The sequence below is a fragment of the Taeniopygia guttata genome, chromosome 4, assembly GCF_048771995.1.
Source record: "Taeniopygia guttata chromosome 4, bTaeGut7.mat, whole genome shotgun sequence".
In the NCBI taxonomy this organism is placed as follows: Eukaryota; Metazoa; Chordata; class Aves; order Passeriformes; family Estrildidae; genus Taeniopygia; species Taeniopygia guttata.
In genome coordinates, this window is record NC_133028.1 from 38,027,582 (window position 1) to 38,038,125 (window position 10,544).

The 10,544-nt window shown below is 34.5% G+C and overlaps 1 protein-coding gene across 3 annotated transcripts in view; it reads left to right on the plus strand.

The window, feature by feature from the left end:
* The window catches only part of SPOCK3 (SPARC (osteonectin), cwcv and kazal like domains proteoglycan 3), a 379,716-nt gene extending 370,937 nt beyond the window's left edge, over positions 1 to 8,779 (plus strand). For 2 of the 3 annotated variants that reach the window (XM_072928423.1, XM_041715842.2), the window contains 3 exons: positions 4,689 to 4,751; positions 5,928 to 6,065; positions 7,074 to 8,779. In XM_072928423.1, the coding sequence (XP_072784524.1) occupies positions 4,689 to 4,751; positions 5,928 to 6,065; positions 7,074 to 7,243 (371 nt within the window). In that variant the 3' untranslated portion in view covers positions 7,244 to 8,779. Of the gene's footprint in view, positions 1 to 4,688; positions 4,752 to 5,927; positions 6,066 to 6,471 lie in introns of all 3 variants that reach the window. The other variant, XM_072928422.1, reaches the window with a different exon arrangement.
* The last annotated feature ends 1,765 nt before the right edge of the window (positions 8,780 to 10,544 follow it).

Consider the following 10,544-nt stretch of genomic DNA (forward strand, 5'->3'; position numbering starts at 1 on the left):
AAGTGCAATCTGAGTTTCAGCAACCCTTCCACATTAAACATGCCTGTTGTCCTTTGAAATTAACACTGTCATAAAAATCTGTATTCTCCATTTTTTGGTGTAAGGAGAAAAAAATCTTGTAGTCTTCTTTTGTCATGTCTTATTATTAGCTGTTGCACAACTGTCTGAGCCCTACTTCCCTAGTGTATTAGTGACCCGTTGAATTTTCTGTAATTGGCATCATTATGCTGAACCATGGAATATGTTCCTGTCTGGTTATGTTTTACTTGATGGAATGATCTAAATAAGGCTTTTAACTGAGCCTTCGCTATTAATATCAAGGAGATGGAAAAGCTGAGAAATTCAGCAGCTTCTTTCTGCTGTTTATTAAAATAAGTTGATATTAACAGAATGCTTCAAGCCATATAGAGCAGTTCTCTGTATTCATTGAGCTTAGTGCTTTCTGGGTAGATCAGTGGTTTTACAGTACTCTTCATGATTAATGTTGTTCTAAAGGGAATACAAAATTTAGTCAACCATATGTATCATACTGGGATAGCAATTTCATTGTACTTTTTAAAAGTACATAGTGTTAGCCTGAGTCGTTACCCGAGAAGCCCTCATGGTCTTTGATCTTAGTTTTACCATGCAAGACTGTCAGCATTAGACAAGTACTTGAAACTCTTCCTCTTTCTTTCTTTCTGCTTGATTACACTACACTAGATCTATTACTGAGCACTGAAATTCTAGTCAAGATAGGCAACTTTTTTATGAATCCTGAAGTCAGGTCTTTCTTATGGAGATGATCTTCCTGTAGTAGCTGTCTTGCCTTGACTAATGGTTAAACACTTAGGTACAGTTCAGTGATACTGCATTTTTTTCTTGCCCTTACTCTGCCTTAAATGTAGTTTAGTATTTCTGAGGTATATCTAAGGCATTAAAATGCATTTCTGCAATACATCAAAAATCTGCACTGTGCCAGTGCTCTTTGCAAGTCTTTCTGTACACTTTGATCACTATGGCTCTCTAGTTTCAACAATCCATGCAAGTGTTTCAGCACCTATCTTCAAAACTTACTTCCTTAGTTATTCAATGCTGACACTTTAGTGCTTGCTGAAATGCTGAGGCCTTTGTAATGTTGGCCTTTTTATAGACTGAACTTTTTTCTTCCAATAATTGATTACGGCAGCCTTGTTTTGTTGCATCACTGACTTAGAGTAGGAGAGCAGCCAATTTTGCTGAGAGTATTAATGCTTAGCAGCAAAGTATTTCTTTACAACAGGCCTCTGCATGGATCTATTAGTCCAGCACTTCAGATGCTTGAAGATGTGTTTTCTGTCTGCCATACCTGGAAGACATCTTCATCGCTTTAAAAACAGTCTCTATTATAGAAGAATGATAATTATCATGATTTGTATTTACCAGTCTTAAGATTGCAACAACTTCAAATATATTTATAGATAGTTACAAATGAAGATGTAACATGCTTTTATAAAAATAAATGATGGTCATAAATGAGATCCCCAGGCAGACTTCTTGAACTGCAGTATTGATGTTTCAGATCCCTGAAGTGCAAACCTTCGATGTCCAACAATTATAATGCTTGGCGCAGGCAAGATGTCACTGCAGTCGTATCTGCAGTGGACCATATTCCAGAACTTATGGGCTCTGCCAAATATTACCTACTTGATTGGTGAAAAATCACTGTTTAGATCTAGAGTAAGAAGGAGAATCTCTGAAAGTTGGAGGCTCACTGTGTGAGTAATAGCTCCTTGAGACCTATCTGTTAGAAATAATTGTCAAACCTGCAGTTTGACTCTAGCTGAACTGTTAATGTGCTATTGTGGTAAATCAAAGCTTAATTGTGCTAGTCTGGAAGTACTTCTTGACATGACTGGATATTGGTGTCTCAAGGGCCAGTGTTAATAGCATTGGATACTCTGGTGTTCACCAGTACTTTGAGCACTGATGAACTGTGAATGGCTGGTGTTGTGTGGTTCATGACTCACTCCTAGCCATGCACTGATTGACCAGAAGGACAATTCCTACCACATCTGTGAAAGTAGATTAAGGATGAAAGTGATTAGATACCTTATTTGTATTCAGATTTTCAGGCAGTCAGATTCATTGCTATTTCAAGAGAAACTACAGCCATGATTTTTGTAAAGGATTTTTTTTTTCCTTGGCTCAAGACTGCCATAAGTTGTCCAGTGACTGCTTTTCTTATAAAAATAATCTCAGAAATCTAAAAAAAAAGCTTTACAAACTTGGGAACTGACCTACAAATAAAGAGATTTGGAAGAGAGGAAAAGGAATGTGCTGTGAGCCAAAAGGAATTGGTTGAATTTCCAGCCTGCTATTCTGTTTGACAGTTTTAGGCACCAGAGTGATTTAGTATTGTTAAGAGTTTTTGTTGTTTTTTGCCTGAGAAGCAAAGCTTAAGTGTGAGTTTTGAAGACCTAACTTCTGAGAAAAAGAGTGTTTTGGGTAAATAGCTACCTCGTGTTGCCTTGTTACTTCTTGGTTAGTGGTGTTCCTTTTTGTAATTATGCCACCAAAGATTTATAGCTATAAAAGAAGATTTTTTTTTTTCCTTTAGGCATTATCTGTAAATTTTACATTTTCACATTTTAGTGCTCTTGTGTGCGTATCTATGTTTCTAATTTAGGATTGTTTTTCATGGGAAAAAAATGCATGTATTCTTCCTCTTTGACTAGTTCTTCTTCAGTGGCATATTTCCCAACTCTTTTCTAGGAGAGGAGAATAGAATAGAATAGAATAGAATAGAATAGAATAGAATAGAATAGAATAGAATAGAATAGAATAGAATAGAATAGAATAGAATATAAATGTTCTGTGACATTACCCAACCATTAACCTAACCCTGCCAAATCCACCCCATTCCTAGATCCTTATAAACTCTGATATTTTTATGATAAATGACTGTCATTTATTAAATTAATGGTAGTAGAGAATACTTTTAATTTAAGAAATAATTGATTCTCAGAATGTTGTAGCATAAAGAGTTTAAATCATCAAATTCTGGGAAAGACAGAATTCTTCGTTTTGAAAGGTAATGAAATTGTGAGCATGATCATCCTCAAAGTATTTCTTACAATGAAAAAAGATACTGTAGCCTCAAAAAATACTCAAAGACTGAATTATTAAAATCCTATACTCACCCAGTGATATCAAATCTCAGTGATTTTTCAAGAGCAAACAGAGAAATTGGTTCATCTACTGGAAAGACAACGCCTGAAAATTTCTTCTGGCATTAAGACTCCTGTTGACAGTATTTTGAAAGTGGAACCTGCCCTTAAGGGCTTCACTTTAAAAAAAATCATTTTAGATTTAGTGTGAAAAGCCAGGCCCACCAGAGCTGAGGCCACTGGAACATTTATAAGCTTCTTTAAATGTATTGTCTATGTAAATGTTATCTAAAATGTAAAACCAAGATAAATGAATAGCCTGCTGCCAGTAAGGGATTATTATTGTATACTACTTTTTCTTTACTGTCTTAGATAATATCAGAGGCCTGTTGCAATAACTAGGTTGTGCCAGCCACGAGGCCCAGTGTTCACCAGAACTATATTTTTGATCCTCACTTCATCTAGGCCTTTGTCACCAGAGTGCCCTGTGTAGTGACTGCGTTCTGGTCTTACATGTGTTCTGCATCAGTGGGCTAGGCCAGCCTTACTCATCGTTAAACCAGCTCAGAATACATTTTTCTATTTGTATGGAGAAAAGGGGATCCTTGAGTTAAGTACATGGCAAAGACGTATTATAAATGATCAGAGTCTGCTAAAATGGAAAATTCATTTAATATTCATGGAATGTAAGATTTTGTCTGGGAACGGTGCAAGCTAAAGACACCTGTGAGTAAACTGAGTAATTCTATTGCTGGTTCAGAATGAGAAGTGCCCTGGTGCTAATAATGGTCTAATGTGGTATGCAGTGCCAGTGTTCAGAGATGTCTTTGATTCTTTCACTTACTGAACAGTGATGTAAACACATTCACATCTTATTTTCTTCCCATTCATGGCGCATACTGCTACTTTCTCTTATGGACAGTAAAAAATGAAATGATTCAGAAGTAGAATAAGCTGTAGCTGAATAATGGAAAACTGAATTTTAATACATATTCTGCTTCTTAGAGCAATCTAAAGGTTGGCCTCCATTTTTAAGTTTGTTGCACATGGGCCTTCATACCTATGGGATCCAGTCTTAAACTGTTGCCAGAGAATCACTGAATCTCTCAAACTTTAGTGAAGAAAAAGGTCTTATTTTCTTAGTGTGGAATACAAAATTGGAACATGACTTCTAAAAAGGACAAAAGGGAGGAAATTAAAAGATCTGTCCTCTTTTTAGCTAATACATGAGGCAAGCTTCACTGTTGCACAGACTTTTATAGAACAGTAAAGTAGGGTGTGATAGAGTTACTATTTTGGTCTAGCATTCCTCAATCCTCCAGACTAGTGACTAGATGCTCACTTGGAGATGAGTTAACTATGTGTGGTTCTGCACAAATCCATGGTGATGTGCAGATTCATAATTCTGAAGCTGTAGCAAGGTAATTCTTTTATTTCAGATGTGTGTTTCATAAGATCAGTAGTTAGAGTGACCTTACAACATAGCAAACTGAAAACTAGTCATGTGCTTTCTGTCCTAGATACTGTGTAACCTGTTTAACATTTTTTATGTTGTTTTAGACCCACCTTGCCAGACAGAACTCAGTAACATTCAGAAGCAGCAAGGAGGAAAGAAGCTCCTGGGTGAGCCATAGATCATTCTTTTGAAGGTTTTATTACTTACATAAATAACCCTAGTTAAACAGCAACACAAAATCAATATTAATCCAATGAAGATAGACCACAGTAAATCTCAGCAGCAAAACTTATGAAATTTTTGAAAGCTATTAAACTTGGTTTTATTATGTTACCTACCAAAAGCTCTTACATCTGTTTTATTACCCTGATAGAAGGTACATTTTTACAGTACAGAGGGGACAGCATAAGATACTCCTAATGTAGTATTTCTGCTGATCCTTTAGCTGTAATTTTCTGTAAGTAATTGAAATCTTTGTTGTGAATCAGTTTATACTGCATCAATATTTCTGAAGTGTAAAGTTTTCATTTACCACTAGCCACTGTGTGAAAGCTGTGTAAAATAAAAGGCTTGGCCTGAAGCAATCAAAACTGTATTTCTCATAAGGATGGTTTCTAACAAGAACAATCTCTTCAAATGCTTTCATATGAATACTTTGTTCATTGTGATCTCCACTTGGTCCAAATGATAAACAGTGAATTGTTCAGCTGTAGACAAGTCACTGCCTCAAAAAATAAGCCCCTCTTGTATATATAAATGCAATTTTTTTACAGTTTTTTTTGTGGTGTGTTCTGCTGCATTTGTCTTCTGTGGTGGAATAATTAAATATTAGTATGTGATGATTTGTAAAATACATATTAAACACAAATAACTCCTTGTAGTAGATAGTTTGTTAGTCAGGAAGTCAGGCCCTTACTGTTCAGACTTGTTTGTACTCCACAGATGACAGAACTTCCCATTCAGGGCAGCTCCTACATTTGAGCCTTTTCACCAGAATACAGTGAAAATCTGGACTGAGATATTCGAGAGTAAGAAATATGTATCACAGGATCAACAAAAAAAATTTAAGAAAGATCACTCACTTTATGAGTGAAATCAATCACTTGAAATCAGTCCAAGACTGATATGTGATATTTTTCCTCTCATATTTGATCCATTCAGTCACTTTGAGCCAATTGAATTTAGTACTGCTAAAGCAGTACAGTGTAGTCAGTGTAAAGTCTGAAATGATGAAACAGGAAAAGGCAGATGCTTTCTGCTATAATTGTGACATTGGCCAAGACACGGACTTTAATATACTTATTCAACATATCTATCTATATCTCTCTATATCTATCTTGCAGGGCAGTACATCCCCTTCTGTGACGAGGATGGGTATTACAAACCAAGTCAGTGCCATGGAAGTCTGGGGCAGTGCTGGTGTGTGGACAGATACGGCAATGAGGTGTCAGGATCCAGAACAAACGGCGCAGCGGAATGTGGTAAGTTAGGAACCTTCTGTGGTGTTTGTTCTAGATGTGTTATTCCCTCTGATTGCCAGCCAGGTTAAATTTCTTCAGTAAGAAGTGTGGGACCCAACTACATGGATTCTGATACAAAACCCAAAAAATTATAATTTGTTATTGTTATTGCATTATTTTTTGGAACTCCTGTTACTGTGTCAACTATTAATAGACCCCTAACACGTGCTTGGCATAGTGCATTAAACCCAGGAAAAATTAATTTTCTAGAGGAGCATTAGATAAGTCCCAGAATGTTTCATGAAATTCCTTTGGGTAATCAGCATGCAAGTGAATTCAATTTGACATTTTTTTCAGTTTATATTTGAGGGAATTGCCAAAAGTTTTTAGCACACTAAATCTTCCCTTATTTTTCCCTTCCCTACAGCATTGTGCAGCTTCTTCCAAGAATTCCCATGTCACCTTTATTTGATGTCCCAGATATAAAAGATGAAAAAAAAAGTATTTTTCCTCTTTCTTAAAAAAAAAAAAGTAATTTATGACTCCTTTTCACATCTCCAACAAAAGAACATAGCCTGAAGCAGAGAGTAAATTGTACACAGTATCTGAGGTACAAGCTCAGGCCTATTGTCCATCTAATCCAGGATCTTTTCTAGATAAATGGACAGTTTGATATAGGCCAAGACGATATGTAAGAAGTGAACAATAGTCAGGGTATATTATCAGTAGTGTTTATTGCCACCTGTGAGTTGGACTTAAATTTTTTAAATCATTCCTAGCACTCGTTTTAGTTCTGCAAATTCATAAAATTTGTCTTGTTTTGTTAACATTGAGAAATTAATTCAATATTGAGGGGGATATTTTATGTCAAGAGAATCTTCGTATTATTTCAATTTTATTTTTATGTAACACTCTGTAGTTGTCCTGAAAAGAAATATTCTGGTGTGCCTTTTGTATGATTATGTAAAATATACTATAAATATATAGTGTATCTTGTGAGTCTTTTCTATAACTATCATGCCTTTTTAGCTATTGATTTAGAGACTTCAGGTGATTTTGCCTCTGGTGATTTCCATGAATGGACAGATGATGAAGATGATGAAGATGAAATAATGAATGATGAAGATGAAATTGAAGATGATGATGAAGATGAAGGGGATGATGATGATGATGACGATGATCATGATGGATATATTTGATAATATTAAGAGGTCCCTAGGTTGTACCTTTCTAAATTTCATGAGATATTTCATAAAATCCCTTTGCTCTCGAAGATCAAAAGGGTTCTAACAAATATGTATATTTTGTATGATTATTTCAAACATTGCAGCTGGAGTCATAGACTTTTTTGTTTAAATAAGAATAATTATATCATGTGCTTTTGAGTTTTTAAATTCCTTTGCGCTGAAGAAAACACATTGGAATTCTAGCCTGAAGAAAAAAATGTTATGTGCTACTGAAAATATATATATGTGCAAAACACACTAGAAGGCCAACCAGTCTCTTCAAAATTCTGCTGAAAAAATATTTGCCCTTACTTGGGACTGTGCATGTCCTCTTCAGATTGCATACCGTGACCTAACTTCAGTTCTGTCCGTGTTTCAGGCCCTGCAACTATCCATTTAATGAATCAGAAATGTATTGCAGTAGAAAAATATTGATGCTCAAGCAGCATCTCAACCAGCCTTTAATTAAACAGAGGTATGGAGAAAAATCAGGGGGGAGAACTGAAGTGAAGTCCTCCTTTGCATTTGTAGTTAGGTTTGTTATTAGGAAATGGCTATATTATTGAATGGATTTTTCAAAAGCAGTAGCATGGACAAGCACCAGTTCTGTAATTCTAAATTTTTCTTGTCCTTCCTTTTTTTGGTTTCATGTCAAGGTCATACAAGTTTTATCATTATTTACTTAATCATTGCTTCACCCTTTGTGGTTTCTCTGTATTTCTCTCTAATCAGACTAGCGTAAAATATTTACATTGGGAAAAAGATTTGCTTAAAGTTTGTTATCTTTATAAATTACTGTATTTCAGAGTATTGTCACTTGCCCTGAGGTAGTTTTTAATAAATGTATAATGATGCTTTTTATTTTCTTATTTCGGGAAATAGTTTTGCTCTTTATCATAATTCACGTTGTTTTCTGTTACTAGTGCAGAAACTTATAGAACGTATTGTAAAGGTGCCTTGCAAAATAGAACTAGAGAGGTTTTAGCATGCATACCAGTATAGGATGTTAGGCAATAGCTAAGCACACCCAATTACCAAATTAATACCAGTATAGGTACTGCTGCTGGAATGAAGAAAATGGATTATTTTAATTTTTTTCCTATTATTATGTAATTACCATGTGGTCTAGATTATACTTATTGTGTAGAGTAGCACTTAAGATTTGACTGTAGAGAAAATTACTTTAATCACTGTATTTATGTTAGCATGTTAATTAATTGTGTAGACATTCTGAGACTCCATCATCTTCATTCATATCCTATCTGTTTCTTTCTGCCCATAATAAAATTGACATGACCTGTATAATGTATTACTGCAGGTTGTATAATTTAAAAATGAGTCACTGATTACCCATCATTAATAAAAGGAAAATCAGATTCTTATTTGAATTAATTTCTACATGGTAAATACTAAATCTAATGTTTATCTTATGTAATATTGAAAAGTATAATGCATTTTCTTTTTTTACTGTTTCTGTATAGTTTGCAAAATAAAAATTCTTGTAACCAACCTTTGGCCAGTATAGCCCATCATTTTGACTTTTTATGTAGTCTGAAATTTAGAATCAGGAAGAATTCATGTTTCAGATGCATTTTACCTATTAAAATATGTATTTATTTGAATAAAGCCATTAATGTTTTATTTCCATTTAAAATATTTGAATAGGGCTTAGGGAGCTTCTGATTTTCTGTAATTTCTCTGATTTTTCTATAGCTTTGTTATGTACTTTTATGACATCGTCTTCATTACATAGTAAAGAAAGAGAGACTTCTTTTCAAGCTTGGTCATAATTTGTGGGGCATAGTTGTGTTATTTTCTTAAAAAAAGATAGTTAAGAGTGTACCATTCTGATAGTGGGATTTTTTCAGAAAAGAGTTTCTTATGACTGAAATTCACTGATATATAAACTGATTTTAAATAAAGAAGATAAAGAAAAAGTGTTGTCATTATTGACTGATACAGGAAGTACTGTTGTGGGGAATTTTTTGCATGTGACAAGTGGTTATTAGATGACAAACTGAAAATGCATTTCATTAAAACCTGTGATATTAGAAAAATTAAAGAAAATTCATTATGTGTTTTGCCTAAGGGATTACAGTATGAAGACCTTTCTGAAAACAACTGTCATGCAGAAGAGCCTGAAAGAAGTTTTTATTCTTTCTTCCCTGAAAATTCCCCACTGAGCTGAAAGAGGAGTATAGATGCATTTTAGTCCCTGAGTATTGAAGCTACTTAGCATAAATTCAGAAGTAAGTCAAGATAGTTAAATTCAATAAAGAACAGTGGCAGTGGGGAACATGGATAATTTTGGGTTATTTTTGTGGTCCAAAACTAAAACAGCAAGAACCAAAGTTGCAATTGTTACATATTCCTGAGGAAAAGCCAGAGAAGAGGCTGATCCAGTGTAAAGCTTCCCTTGCAAACATCCTTTTATTTTGTAAAAGATAGGTAACTAACTGTCTGTGGATTAAAACAGTGGTGTTGCTTACCTTTCATGATAACAGAGGAACTGGAAACTACTTCATTGTGTGCTTCTTTCCTGCATTAAATAAATGCAGAAAGTCAGGAGCAGCTAGAATAAATAAAGGTAAAGGCTGAAAATGTAAATGTACAAAATATCTAAACCATTCAGAAGCTTTTTCCTGGATTCCATAAAATGCAAGAATTTGCACAGATGTCTGTCCTCATGACTACAGTCATGCAGAAAGAAGTCGGGAGCCCTTGACTATTTTTACAGTGTTGCTGTCATTTGTTGTTTTTTCTTGTTCTTACAGTTCTACACATGTATTTATAGACAGGCAAAGACTGTGATGTACATTTGGAGATTTTCATGCAGAGTGATTAATCCTTATGCTCTTCTGAGAATGTGTGGAATTATAAATCTCAGTTTCATTGAAAAGTAAGGAATACGATGCTCAGTGCAATAAAATATTATATAATCTTTGAAAGACGTATTTTGGGTCAAGGCACAGATGTGCTTAGTTTAGAAGGAATTAATTAGTGTCATTAGTTTGCTTATATAAAAATTGGATTATTGTACAAGACTGAGGAAGATAATGATAGTAGGAACATTTTTGCCTGTTTTGTGCACATGGACAAGAACTGGATTTCCTTTATTCTTACTTAAAAATTCCACTGCCCAGGTAGAATAATAAAAGTTTATCAGGACGTGGATTAGCTTTATGCTCCATAGGAAATTTAGAAGTATTTTTATTTACAGATTCTTTGGGAAAGCAGTGATCATATTTTTGATTATTAAAAGCTTTTGAAAACT